General features: G+C 41.4%; 1 protein-coding gene across 3 annotated transcripts in view; it reads left to right on the top strand.

Annotated features, from left to right (window-relative positions):
- Positions 1 to 1,572: 1,572 nt before the first annotated feature.
- Positions 1,573 to 15,076, top strand: part of WDR41 (WD repeat domain 41) — a 48,627-nt gene continuing 35,123 nt past the window's right edge. For all 3 annotated transcript variants that reach the window (XM_060418762.1, XM_060418761.1, XM_060418763.1), the window contains exons 1-2: positions 1,573 to 1,909; positions 4,040 to 4,155. In XM_060418762.1, the coding sequence (XP_060274745.1) occupies positions 1,859 to 1,909; positions 4,040 to 4,155 (167 nt within the window). In that variant the 5' untranslated portion in view covers positions 1,573 to 1,858. The remainder of the gene's footprint in view (positions 1,910 to 4,039; positions 4,156 to 15,076) is intronic.

The following is a 15,076-nucleotide window of genomic DNA, read 5'->3' as shown; positions in this document are numbered from 1 at the left end:
CTGACACTCAGAAATGAATTGTCTGAAGAGACATATGTGCTGACAAAGCAAGAGACTTTATTGGGAAGGGGTGCCTTACGGAGAAGGCAATGGCACCCCACTCCAGTACTCTTGCCTGGAAAATCCCATGGACGGAGGAGCCTGGTGGGCTGCAGTCCATGGGGTCGCTAAGAGTCAGGCACGACGGAGCGACTTCACTTTCGCTTTTTACTTTCATGCATTGGAGAAGGAAATGGCAACCCACTCCAGTGTTCTTGCCTGGAGAATCCCAGAGACAGTGGGCCCCCGTCTATGGGGTCGCACAGAGTCGGGCACGACTAAAGCGACTTAGCAGCAGCAGCAGCAGCAGCAGCAGCAGTCTTGTGGAGAGCAGGAGTGTAAAGGAACCCAGGAGGACTGCTATGCCATGTGGCTTGGGGTCCCTGGTTTTCTGGTGATGGGATTAGTTTCTGGGCTGTCTCTGGCCCATCATTCTGACCTAGGGTCCTTCCTGGTGGCACACTCATTGCTCAACCAAGATCAATATCAGTGAAGAGGATTCTGGGAGGTCAGTAGGACAAGTCTCCTTTTGACCTTTCCCAAATGCTTCTAGTTGGTGGTGGCTTGTTAGTTCCATGTTCCTTACCAGGACTTCTTGTCCTAAAATAACTCATGTGAATAGTTACTATTTCACTAGGGAATAGTTACTATTTCAATGAAAGTGAAAGAGAAGAGTGAAAAAGCTGGCTTGAAACGCAACATTCAAGAAACTAAGATCATGGCATCCGGTTCCATCACTTCATGGCAAATAGATGGGGAAACAATGGAAACAGTGACTATTTTATTTTCTTGGGCTCCAGAATCACTGCAAATGGTTACTGCAGCCATGAAATTAAAAGACGCTTGCTCTTTGGAAGAAGAGTTATGACCAACCTAGACAGCATAGTAAAAAGCAGAGACATTACTTTGCCAACAAAGGTTCATCTAGTCAAAGCTATGGTTTTTCTAGCAGTCATATATGCATGTGAGAGTTAGACCATAAAGAAAGCTGAGAGGCAAGGAATTGATGCTTTTGAACTGTGTTGTTGGAGAAAACTCTTAGAGTCTATTGAATACTTCCAACAGTTTCTGTCAAGCACATTTGTTGTCTAGGTGGAGAGAGGAAGGCTTAGTACTTCCCACTCTTTCTGCTTTCCTGAGGTTTCTCTAGTGTACTCTTATGAGATTCTTTCTCAGCTGCCCTAAAAGAAAGCAAAGGAGGAATCTGGACCGGAAGAGGAATCTAGATCAGAAGAGTATTCCTTAAGTTCTGGTGTATGCATATGCCACTGGACTAGTCCAGATGAAGGAGTTTAGGGAAGTACACCTTCTCCAGGCAGCTCTTTAGGAGACCGCGGGGAGGGGGAAAGATTTCCTGATCCCCAAGCCAAGTAAAAGATGCACGCGCCATCTAAAAAAGGAGGGTAGTAGTCTCGGCACAAACTTGCTCTGCCGGCTCCAGCTGCAGCGCCACGCACGTCCGCTAGGGGCCGCTCCAACAACCCAATCTGGGCGCGCAAACCGGGCGACGCCCCGCGCATGCTCACTGGGTGTAGCGTACGCCTCTGAACCTCTGCGGACACCCTAGCTTTAGACTGCTGCTCCCCTGGTGGCTACGCTAAAGCAAACCTCTAGCAGCTGGGTACGGCAGCTCTTTGGGGACAAAAGTGTTCCCTCTGGGGTGGTCTCCGCTTCGCGCTCACGGGTCTTTCGGGCAGACCTGAGCCGGCAGGTATCAGAGGGTGCGCTGTGCTGCTATCCGGGACCAGGAAGAGGCCGGGCTTGCGCGGAGTTGGGGTTGACCTGGACCGGGGCCCCGCGGGACGCCGTCGCTGCCCAGATGTTGCGATGGCTGATCGGGGGAGGCCGAGAACCACAGGGACTGGCCGAGGTAAATCCCGGGTGGACCCTGCCTGCCGCTGCAGTGGCCTAGCCTGCCCGAACTGTGGCTGCTGTCTGAGCCCGGCTCGCATCTGGACGTGGGAGACCCGGCGGAGGCGGGGCCTGCGGGTTTCGAGGGCGAGGTCGGCGGGGTGGGGGTCCTTTCCCTGCGAGGTAGACCCCACTTCCAGGAGGTGTAGAGACGGAAACTGATGGAGTCCAACGACAGAATCAAGCACGCCCAACCAGTCTTCTGCCTACTTAAAGCAGTCTCATTCTAATTTTAAAAGCATCCAGTTTAGTAGAGAGTAAGACGGTGTGATTGCAGATTGACACTTGGTTTGTTTGATATTTTGTCACTTCCCAACATCAACTGATGCGTGCTCAGGGAATATGAAATTAATTTCATTAATTCTATAAAACCAAAAAAGATGTGATTATTTTTAAAATCAATAATTTGCTTAAAAGTTAAAATTATATTCGAATTATTTTGAGTTCCATAGTCACACTTTCTTCATTGGGCCTGAATAGCTGAATAGACTTAAATGTTGAGAATAAAGTAATTTTGGAACCTGGAAAGTATTGAGGTCTGGAATTTATTTCAAATGCTATTCAAGAATAGGATTCATGTTGAATTCTCTCTCTTTTTTATAGGAAATATTTTTGATTGTTAAAAAAAAACTTTCGTTGTAAGCAGTCTTCTCCATTTTAACTTCCTCATATCTTTGCAGTTGAGGCTTATTATCATTGTCTTAAAAAGTATTTCTTATTTAAAATTGGGTTTATTACAGATAGGCTTAAATTCTAAAGATTGTGGAAGAATTGTGGAAAGTTGACGAGTTTGCATGTGATATATATGACAGTTCCTTATTAACCCAATTCTTTTTTTAATCATAGAATTTTATTAACTAATTCTGTCCTGTTTAGCAACCTTTCATTTGGAGGAAGTAGTGTACAGTTTTCAAACTTCTTGCGTTTTTCTCATCAAAACCACTGCTAGAGGGGCGATGGGATAAATGAAAAAATTACTGCTTTGAGTTAATTTTTTTAAACATTAATGAGTGTTAAATTGTATATTTCTTCATGTAAAAGTACTTGTGTTTTGTAACTGCTGTGAATTCTGAACCAGTGATTTTTCGTTCATTGTGCAGGAACTTTGCATCTAGGCTTCTAGTTTGAAGCAGTGTTTGACTACTGGGGTGGTTTTGCCCCTTAGAGGACCTTTGGCAATGTCCAGGGACATTTTCATTGTCACTATTGAGAGGTTCAGGGAGAGGCTGGATTTCTATTGACAGGTAGTGTGTACAAGCCAGGAAGTAGGTGCAGCATTCTGAAATGCGCAGGAGAGCCCTCAACAAAAGAATTACCTGGTCCCAAATGTCAGTGTCGTCATGTTTGAGAAGCTACAATTTAGAGGTTAAGGAAACAAGTTTTATCATGAAATAGTACTGGATTTGACTATAGGAAGGGAGTTGGTAAGATCTACCTTACAGAATTATTCAGTGAGTTATAAGCCATATGTGCCTTTATACAGTGTCTGGCATATGGACTGCCACTCATATACTTTCAAATAGAAATGAAGGTGTGTAGGTCTTAGGATTAAGCATCATACTGTGTAAATTTACCAATCATCTTTTTCAGTATTGTCCAAAGTTGAATTTATTGAATTCATTGACTATGAATTATTTCATTTTTCCTTTGTTCATTCAGTACATGTGTCGAGTGCCTGTAATGGGGTAGGCACTGTTTTAGTCTATGTTATATTTTACCCTTTTGACTTAAAGTTGTATTTCTGCCAAATTTTGAGAAACACCCATTTAAAAATATTGTGTTGGTTTGGCCCATTAGTTTTTTAGATCAGGTTTATTGAGGTGTAATTTCCATAAAACAAAATGCATCCTTTAAAATTTATTTTGACCTGAAAATATTTAAATTTATGATGTAGATTTGTGCTAAGAGAAATGTTTTATGTTAAATTGGCAGTTACTTAATATTAGGGGAAATAATATATAGTATTAGGATACCATATATTACAGTTTCTAAAATCTTGTGTTCTTAGATGTATATCATATAGTTTTATTCCAATATGATCTTTTATCATAAATCATTTTATGTTTTTTTCTGTTACCCCCATTACAAGAAGTCTCCGTTACAGACAATAGGTGAAGAACAAACCCAGAACCCCTACACTGAACTGCTTGTACTGAAAGCTCATCGTGACATTGTACGGTATCTGGTACGGTTAGATGACTCCAGGTAAGCACCTCTAGTTACCCAATTGACTACTGTTTGGAAAGAGGTTTTTTTTTGGAATTTTACATTAAAAACAACTTCAGAATTAATCCAGCTTTTCTAAAAATTTTGGAACTGATCAGTAATAGCATTTAGTAGAAATTGACCTCAGTGGCTTGATGAAATATGTGTCTGAAGTCTTTTTGCTCAGAAGTTAGGGTATCATTTCTGGTGATTTGATGGTTATTTTTGCTTATTCAAAGTTTTGGGTTTCTTTTTTGTTATTGTTTTTGAGTACTCAACAAATACTCTTGTTAGTTTAAAGGAAATGTGTGACTTTAAAATGTTGGTGGGAGTTTTAACTGTATGTCAAGGTGAATCTAAAGAACCAACCCAGGTGGCACAGTGGTAAACAGTCCGCCTGCCACTGCAGGAGACACAAGACATGTGGGTTTGATCCCTGGGTTGGGAAAATCCCCTGGAGGAGGAAATGGCAACCCACTCCAGTATTCCTGCCTGGAAAATCCCATGGACAGAGGAGCCTGGCGGGCTATAGTCCAGGGGGTCACAGAGTCAGACATGAGTGAGCGTGCACACACACACCCCCCACATACACACAAAACGTTTAGATATCAGGTACCTCCCTGGAATGTACTATTTTCAGTAGAAGATTAGGAAAGTATTTAATCTGAATTTTTTGTCATTCAAATGTTTTTTTTTTTAACACCAAAAACGTTTTTTATTGGGTTATAGCTAGTTAGCAATGCTGTGACAGGTTCAGGTGAACAGTGAAGGGACTCAGCCATAGATATCCGTACATATCCATGTATCCACTCTCCCCCACACCCCTTTCTGCCGGGGTCCAGCCCCAGTGGATCCAGGGTGATTCGAAGGTGGGGGGACGGAGTCGGCGTCTTTGGAAAAATACATATTTAATCACAGATAGAGAGAGATTAGAAATGGATAGTGTTGTAGGAAGATTAGTGGAGAAAAGGAGGCTGAATAATTTGGATTACGTGGAATAGCATCCATGCTCCAGATGGGAATTCAGCCAGAAAAACGGGAGCAAGAAAGAAGCGACATGGGGGAATCAGTCTTTCCGGAAACTGATCCGATTTCTTTATTTTTGGGTTTGCTTATATACCTTTTGTTACACATAGGGATGAATACAGAGTCACGTGGGGGTCAGCAGTCCTGACCTTTGTCAAAATCAGGTGCTTCACATAAATGTATAAAAAAAAAAGGTCTTAGGAATATTACATCATCTTCTGGCCATGAGTGAGACCTGCTGACATTTTATGATCCTTTCTTTCTGATAACCAAAAAACTTATTTTTTCCAAGGATGTTTTTTCTTAAACGAGGCACCACCCTCCAAATAAAGTTACATTCCTATAGGGTGAGGGTGTAGTGAGTTACAGTCAAGAAAGGAATTTATTTAACCCAAGGTTAACATGATTAATCTTAAAGGTTAATACTTATTTCTCCTATATGCTTAAAGGTTAATACTTATTTCTCCTATATGTTAGTTATATTCATTATAAGAGTAGGGAACATGGAGATTTAGCAGCAAACATCAGCCCGACAAATGAAAATCCTTTCACCAATGCTCCCCTTAAGATCTATTTAGTCTTAAGATATGATAAAGTTACATTCTTACACAGCAAGGACACAGTGATATATAACAAAGTACAGTGATCTATTACAAAAGAGAAAATCCATTAACTCAAAAAGTCTAGTATTGCTAACATCAAAAACTACTATATTTCCCTTTGCTATATTCCAAATACATTGATTAATATATTCCCAAGTGCCTAAGGATATGGAGGCCTGGCGGCAATCATTGACTCAACAAGAAGAAAAAGTCCTATGCTAATTAAGACTCTCAAAATACTCCAAAACTCTCTGTGCTGTTTATGGTTGGGAGGTAGTAAACAATCATGTGCCTAGTGGCGGCAGTAAGGATAATCCTGTCACACAAGCTAGTCTGTCAGCAGAGAGGTTTGACCTGAGACATCCTTGTCCCACCCAGAGCAGGGAATTAGCAATTATTGACACAACAAATGAAGAGACCCTTCACCAATATAATTCCTAACCAACTATACTAATAATTTCTAACTCCCCAAAAGAATTTGCCTTTAGTAAGTCTAAAACATCTCGTGCCTCTCAGGTTGGGAGGCTGTAAGCAATCACATGTGGCCGGACGAACCTATACAAGTGGGCTAGATAACCTTCAGAGGAGTCCGTAAGCTGAAACACTCTTGTCACGCCCAGGAATTTTTATTGCTTTGGAGCTGCACGTTTACTCCTTCTCCGAGAGAAACGGTTATGGGGGAGAGCCCCCGTAAAGTCAGAGGTGTAGGTGAGAGCGTAAAACAGACTCTGGTTTTGGGGTTAGATGCTCGGGAACAGGGGGTTTCCTGAGGCTTGATCACGCCTTTGCGTATGCCAAGCCTCCTTCCTCATGACCTTTGCCATGGGCGGAATTCCTCACGCTGGCCCCCGGCACCTTTCCATCCTGGCTGGCACATAATGTTGAGCAGAGTTCCATGTGCTATTCAGTAGGTTTTTGTTGTTATTCATTTTAAATATGGCAGTGTGTACATGACCTTCCCAAAGTCCTTAACTGTCGCTTCCCCCCAGCAACTGTGAGTTCATTTTCTAAGTCTGTGAGTCTCTTTCTGTTTTATAAGTTTGTGTCATTTCTTTTTAGATTGCACATGTAAGGGATGTCATAGGATACATCTCCTCTGCTTCCCTCAGTATGACACTCTCTAGGTCCATCCATGTTGCCGGACATGGCTTTCCTCCATCCTTTTTAATGGCTGAGTAATATTCCCCCCACTTCTCTCTCTCTATATATATGTATATATGCACATATATATATTTATTTCTTTATCCATTCCTCCGTCAGTGGACATTTCTGTTGCTTCTGTGTCTTGGCCGTTGTAAACAGTGCTGCAGTGAACACTGGGGTGCGTGTATCTTTCAGGCCATGTTTTTCTCTGGGTATATCCCCAGGAGTGGGGTGTAGGGTCATTTGCTAGCTCCGTTTTTAGTTTTAAGGAACCTCCATACTGTTCTCCATAATGGCCTATACCAATTTACATTCCCACCAACATCGCAGGAGGGTTCCCTTCTCTCCACTTCCTTTCTGGCATTTGTTGTTTGCAGGTTTTTGATGATGGCCAGTCTGACCAGGTGTGAGGGGATAGCTCACTGTAGTTTTGATCTGCATTCCTCTAATAACTAGCAATTTTGAACATCTTTTCACGTGCCTAAAGGCCATCTGTTTGTCCTCTATAGAGAAATGTCTGTTTAGGTCTTCTGCCCAGTTTTTGAGTGGGTTGTTTGTTTTGATGCTGTTAAGTGTCATAAGCTGTTTATAAACCTTGGAGACCAATCCCTTCTCAGTCACATCATTTGCAAATGTTTTCTCTCAGTCTGTGGGGTTTTTTTGTTTTGTTTTGTTTATTGTTTCATTGCTGTGAAAAAGCTTTTGAGTTTAAGTAGATCCCATTAGTTTATTTTTGCTTTTATTTCCAGTATTCTGAGAGATGTGTTAAAAATGATTTTGCTGTGATTTATGTCAGAGAGTGTTCTACCTATGTTTTCCTCTAAGAGTTTTATAATGTCCGATCTTGCATTTAGGTCTTTAATCCATTTTGCGCTTATCTGTGTGTGTGGAGTCAGGAAATGATCTAATTTCGTTCTTTTACCTGTGGCTGTCCAGTTTCCCCAGCACCATTTGTTGAAGAGACTCTCTTTCCAGCATGGTGTAGTCTTGCACCCTTTGTCATAGATTGATTGATTAGGTGCACGGGAAAATGTTCCTTATTCTGTACTTCCTTGCTAGCATGTGTGATGTTGTGTTATATTTGCAAATAGAGAAGGTGTATAGGTCTTAGGACTGTAGATTTAGCTTGTTATTGATCTGTAGATCTGTTTTATTAAGCCTCTGTTCAACTATATGCTTATCCTTTGTAGCCTCTATCACAAATAACGATTACACAAGTAATTGTGTAACTGTATAATATTTATCTTTCTCTCTAGATAAGAGTGAGGGACGTTTTTTTTTTCTTATTCTCCACAGTATCTTTAGTACCTGGCATGGTGCCTTACATGTAGCAGGTAACTAATAATTGTTAAATGAATGAATGACTCCCTCGACTAATAAGTGTACATGTTGCATGCCATCCGGAATCCCTAACCCCACTTCTCTTGTCTCTATCAGCTACTCCACTATCGTCTCTTAATTTTCTCTTTTGTCTTTGATACCACCTTTATTATTTTTCAACCATTTTGAACTCAGTGGGTGACTGCTGCTGTGATTATTTCCAGTTCTTAGTATCATTGCTGATGTCCTTTAACCTTGTCTTCTCCGCTTTCCTTCTGTCTTTGGTGTTTAGTTGATTGTCCCACATGCAGTGCAGTTCTGGCAATACCTGGAGTTGTGTTGAATTTTAAAGGTTAGGAGGACAGTCCTGATTAACAGTCCCTTCACCACAGTCATAGCTGCAGTCTCGGGTTCCCAGGCCACCTGCACTTCTGGCCAGTTAGCTACAAATTCTCACTATCCCCTCAGGTTTGATAATTCTCTAGAATGACTAACAGAACTCAGGAAAGCACTCTATTTATGATTACAGTTTTTAAAAAATTAATTAATTTTAACTGGAGGCTAATTACTTTACAGTATTGTAGTAGTTTTTTGCCATACGTTGATGTGAATCAACCATGGGTGTACATGTGTCCCCCATCCTGAGCCCCCTCTCAACTCCCTCCCCATCCCATCCCTCAGGGTCGTCCCAGTTCACCAGCTCTGAGTGCCCTGTTTGCATCAAATTCATGCATCGAGTTTGGACTGGTGATCTATTTCATATATGTAATATACATGTTTCAGTGCTATTCTGTCAAATCATCCCAGCCTCGCCCTCTCCCACAGAGTCCAAAAGACTGTTCTATACATCTGTGTCTCTTTTGCTCTCTTGCATACAGGGTTATCATTACCATCTTTCTAAATTCCATATGTATGCGTTAGTATACTGTATTGGTGTTTTTCCTTCTGACTTACTTCACTCTGTATAATAGGCTCCAGTTTCATCCACCTCATTAGAACTGATTCGAATGCATTCTTTTTCATGGCTGAGTAATATTCCATTCTGTATATGTACCACAGCTTTCTTATCCATTCATCTGCTGATGGACATCTAGGTTGCTTCCATGTGCTGGCTATTATAAACAGTGCTGCGATGAACACTGGGGTACGCGTGTCTCTTTCAATTCTGGTTTCCTCGGTGTGTATGCCCAGCGGTGGGATTGCTGAATCTTATGGCAGTTCTATTTCCAGTTGTTTAAGGAATCTCCACTCTGTTCTCCATAGTGACTGTACTAGTTTGTATTCCCACCAACAGTGTAAGAGGGTTCCCTTTTCTCCACACCCTCTCCAGCATTTATTGTTTTTAGACTTTTTGATAGCAGCCATTCTTACTGGCATGAGATGGTACCTCATTGTGGTTTTGATTTGAATTTCTCTGATAATGAGTGATGTTGAACATCTTTCTATGTTTGTTAACCATCTGTATTATTATAAAGGATATGGTCAGGGCTAGCCAAATGAAGAGATACAAAGAGTAAGGTCTAGAAGGATACCTTCTATTTTGTGTCCTCAGGACACATCCCCCTTTCAGTGTATCAGTGTGCATCACCAGTGAGGAAGCTCCCTCAAACTTTGGGTGTCCAGAATTTTATTGGGGTTTTATTACATGGGAATGATTATCTCACTTATTTGCCACATGACTGAACTCAGTTTCCAGTCCTTCTCTACCTGTTGTCCCTTCCCTGAGCCCCCAGGTTGGGAGGTCAGGATGATATCCCGTGGCTCAATTACAAACCATGGCCAAGTCCAGCCAAATTATTGTAGGAGCACATGGTCCTCAGATTTTTAAGATTTCACATCGATTGCTATCCTTCAACCAGAGAAGGCAGTGGCACCCCACTCCAGTACTCTTGCCTGGAAAATCCCATGGACAGAGGGGCCTGGTGGCTGCAGTCCATGGGGTCGCTAAGAGCGACTTCACTTGCACTTTTCCCTTTCATGCATTGGAGAAGGAATTGGCAACCCACTCCGGTGTTCTTGCCTGGAGAATCCCAGGGATGAGGGAGCCTGATGGGCTGCTGTCTATGGGGTTGCACAGAGTCGGACACGACTGAAGCAACGCAGCAGCAGCAGCAGCAGCAGCAGCAGCAGCAGCAGGTATCCTTCAAAATGTCTTCTTGACTGTTCTTATTACATAGTTTGAAGAATTTGAAGAAAAGGCCATCTTGTAGAATAAGGATCATTGTACAGATACTGATATTTGATTGCATTTTCCCAGTGTGGTGCTTGTGTGAAGGCTAAGTCTCTTTAGTTGTGCCTGACTCTGTGACCCAATGGACTGTAGCCCACCAGGCTCCTCAGTCTATGGGATTCTCCAGGCAAGAATACTGAAGTGCGTTGTCATGCCCTTATCAGGGGATCTTTCTGACCCAGGGATTGAACCCGCATGTTGGCAGGCAGGTTCTTTACCACTTGTGTATACTTCAGTTATTCAGTGATGTAGTAACTGTTTTGTCAATAGTACAGAGCTATAGAAGAGAATATCAGTTATCTATTGCCATTGTCAAATATCAGCCCAAGCAGTGACTACAGCCATGAAATTAAAAGATGTGTGCTCCTTGGAAGAAAAGCTATGACAAACCTAGATAGTGTGCTAAAAAGCAGAGGCATCACTTTGCCAACAAAGGTCCATATGGTCAAAGCTATGGTTTTTCCTGTAGTCATGTATGGATGTGAGTTGGACCATAAAGAAGGCTGAGTGCCAAAGAATTGATGCTTTTGAACTGTGGTGCTGGAGAAGACTCTTGAGAGTCACTTGGACTGTAAGGAGGTCAAACCAGTCAATCCTAAAGGAAATCAACCCTGAATACTCATTAGGACTGATGCCGAAGCTCCACATGATGTGAAGAGCCAACTCATTGGAAAAGACTCAGATGCTAGGAAGATTGAGGGCAGGAGAAGTGGGTGGCAGGGGTTGAGATGGTTGGATGGCATCACCAACTCAGTGGACATGAGTTTGAGCAAGCTCTGGGAGATGGTGAAGGACAAGGAAGCCTGGCATGCTACAGTCCATGGGGTTGCAAAAATTGTGCACGACTGAGCATCTGAACAACAGCAACGAAAGCAAACAGTTTATTTCACTATTCTATAGGGTGACATTTGGGTAGGCTCAGGTTGATGGGTTCTGTTGTCTGTGCCAGGATCAGCTGATCTTGTTTAGGTTCATGTGTGTTTATGTGGTCGCCTGGTGGACTGGTTGGGGTTGGCAGGTTTACAGTGGTCTCAGCTGGGATGACTGGGGATCTCTCCACGTGGTTGCTTGAGTGCTGTTTCAATAGGAATGGGATTTAAATACTGGTAAAAGGGCAAGCCCCAGTGTAAATCTCTTCAAGTCTATTTTCAGTATGTTGGCTGCTGTTTCATTGGTTAAAGCAAGTCAGAAGCTGGCATGAATTTAGTCGGTTGATAAATGAACTCTGTCTCTTGATGGGAGAAGCAACTAAACCCTATTGCAGAAGGTGGCAGATGGAGGGAGGGAGATTGTTGGTCATGTTTATTGTATGCCACAGTGAATCTAAATGTCTTGAATAGATTTTTTTAAAAGGCCAACTTTTGGCTTTTGCAATCAGGTAAACATATTACTATATGAACTACATTTAATTCTTTGTCTCCAAGTCATGACTATGTCAGAATTTGCATATAATTAGGTATGAAGTTTTTCACTCAGTTGCCGACCTGAAGAACTTTTGATCTCTTTTGTTTGAAAAAATTTAATTCTGTAGTGTACTTTAAAAAAACCTGAAAGAGTCATTATTGGTAAGAAGTACATAAAAAATACACAGATGATGTAACTGTTATAAACAGAGGAGCGCAGTGTTTTCATTCTTAATGTAATAGTTTAGATAGCTCAGATATAGCTTTACCATTACATATGTACATTATTTATGCATTGTCAAATTACAGAAATACCTTTCCAGTTTTTAAATAGTATATCATTATTCCTTTTATGTTTTTATCTAGTTTTTATGGACATCACATTCTGGATTTTTGGTCAACTGTTGTAATACAGGTTTCACGCTTCAGGTCTTTAGATAATATCATTTTATTGAGAATTTTGCAGAAGGATTTTCTTGTTTTCTCGGTGGCTCAGCTAAAACCAGTGAGTGGAAAATTTTCTTAGATTGGTTTTTGAAGATACCAAATAAATCCTGTATAACCTAACAGACAGCTGCCTTTTCTTTTCTTCTTTAGTATTTTTTGAACATGAAGTGAGGGTCATATTGATTGGGAGATCACTAAAGAAGGCTAAGCCTCAGCAAGAGTCTTCCAAAAAATGGACTGTACTAAAATTGCATGTAATACTCTAGCATTTGACACATTAAACCAAACTGAGTTCATAACACATTTTAAGAATAGTTTTCTCTGTTGCTCATTTGACCATCCCTTGCTTCTCCAGGAAACAGACAAGGTTATGCAGGATGGTGATCATGACTGGAAAAGAATCAGATGACCCATGAAATGCCAGGCTGGAGGCCAGAGTATACCCCTAGGGTGACTGTGAAGCTGTACATTCACAGGGATTTAGACAAACAGTACAGTTTGATAATTCACTAACAGTGAACGATATGTTACACCTTTAAGAAAATATTCTAAAGCTAAGAATATCTTTCTAAAGATATTCTTAGTTTCTTTCTAAAACTAAGAATAACATTTAGAGAATAGAAATCAGTAGTCAAGACCATTTCAGTTCAGTTCAGTTCAGTCGCTCAGTCATGTCGACTCTTTGCGACCCCATGATTCGCAGCACGCCAGGCCTCCCTGTCCATCACCAACTCCCAGAGTTCACTCAGACTCACATCCATTGAGTCCGTGATGCCATCCAGCCATCTCATCCTCTGTCATCCCCTTCTTCTCCTGCCCCCAATCCCTCCCAGCATCAGAGTCTTTTCCAATGAGTCAACTCTTCGCATGAGGTGGCCAAAGTACTGGAGTTTCAGCTTTAGCATCATTCCAAAGAACATCCCAGATCTCCTTCAGAATGGACTGGTTGGCTCTCTTTGCAGTCCAAGGGACTCTCAAGAGTCTTCTCCAACACCACAGTTCAAAAGCATCAATTCTTCAGCGCTCAGCTTTCTTCACAGTCCAACTCTCACATCCATACATGACCACAGGAAAAACCAGCCTTGACTAGACGGACGTTCGTCAGTGAAGACCATTTAGATCCTCCTAATACCTCAGTTCCCTGGGAAGTAGACAATAAAATGGAGTTAAGCATGAAAAAGGATTGTTAGAAATACGAAAGGAAAGGGAAAAAGCAGGATTGGACTAGGGGAGCCATCTCAAACTGTGATGGTGATTTGACCAAGTCTCTGTAAGCCCAGTGTGGAGCTCTGGAGGAAAGAATGCTCTTCAGATGGTCCTGCTTTAGGGAAATGACGAGGACTGTTTAACCTGCATTGCTTGGACACTGGCTGAGGGTCGTCCAGAGATGTGCCCTGGCTTCCGCCACCTTGCTTATGTCCCAGGCACTGGGTGCCAGCTGAGATAGTTTGCATGCGTGCTTAGTCGCTCCAGTCTTGTCAGACTCTCTGCGACCCTGTGGACCATCACCTGCCAGACTCCTCTGTCCATGGGATTCTCCAGGCAAGAATACTGGAGTGGGTTGCCATTTCCTTCTCCAAAGAGATAGTTTGAAAGCTGAAATGGACTCTTGAAGTCAACAGCTGGAGGCAGATTAGCCACATTCCTCATAACTGGGCATAGTCCTATCTTGAAGGGGTATCTGCAAGTCAAGATCTATACTGCCTTTCTATACAAACTCTTATCTTGAGATCAGTAATGTTTGATGAGAGGGCATTTTCTTTATAGAAGGATTCAAGCTAGGAAGAATCATAGAATTGAACTCTTATTTTGCCATCTCTAATAGAATAACAAATTTAGGCAATGCTTATTGATAGCTGTTAACATCACAAATACGTATACACAGACAAAAGATTGCCAGAAATTGTATTTCCTGTTGGGGAATATAAACTCCTTATGAAGTAGTCTTACCAAATGGTCAAATTTAAATACGATTAAGTCTCTAGATGTCTCAGTTTACTAGAAACACAAGGGACACAGAAGCATATAAAATGGTAACACAAGAAAGTAGCCAACAAAATCCAGACTCTGAGAACTCTGAAGACAAACGCTTAACTACAAGGAAAAAAATATATGAAGAAAGAATCAATAAAATAAGAGAGACTAGAGATGTAACAGTCAGTTGCAGGATATGAACCTTATTCATGGACTGCATCGTCCATGGGGTCGCAAAGAGTTGGACATGACTGAGTGTCCCACTTTCACTTTTCACTAGATCTTCTAATATAGTTAAAAAGCATTGTGAGACAAATTTGATCACATTGTGGTGATGTTAAGGAGTTAAATGTTAACTTATTTGTGATGTAAGTATGTATTGAAGTATTTATTGATGAAATGAAATACGGGATTTGCATCAAAAGAAACTGCAGGAGGGCGGGTATTGACTGTGGTACAGATGAAACAATATTAGTCACAAGTTGATAATTATTGAAGACGTGATGAGTACCTGGAGATTTTTGTTATACTGTTCTGTTTCTGTTATATGTATTTAAATTCTTCATAATGAACAGTTTTAAATGATGTATATTTTATATAGAGGGGAAAACCCTCCAATTTAAAAGGTATTTTTGTTTCAGTATATTTTTTATTGGGTATTATTAGAAGTAGGAATCACACATAGACATGAACCCATCAGCTTAATAGCTGGATTACTAGCTGCATTCCAGCTAGCAAAAAGCTGGATTAAAGGATGTAGCTTTGATATACAACCA

This window comes from Ovis aries, chromosome 7, assembly GCF_016772045.2.
Source record: "Ovis aries strain OAR_USU_Benz2616 breed Rambouillet chromosome 7, ARS-UI_Ramb_v3.0, whole genome shotgun sequence".
In the NCBI taxonomy this organism is placed as follows: domain Eukaryota; kingdom Metazoa; phylum Chordata; class Mammalia; order Artiodactyla; family Bovidae; genus Ovis; species Ovis aries.
This window is presented reverse-complemented; position numbering and strand designations above follow the sequence as displayed.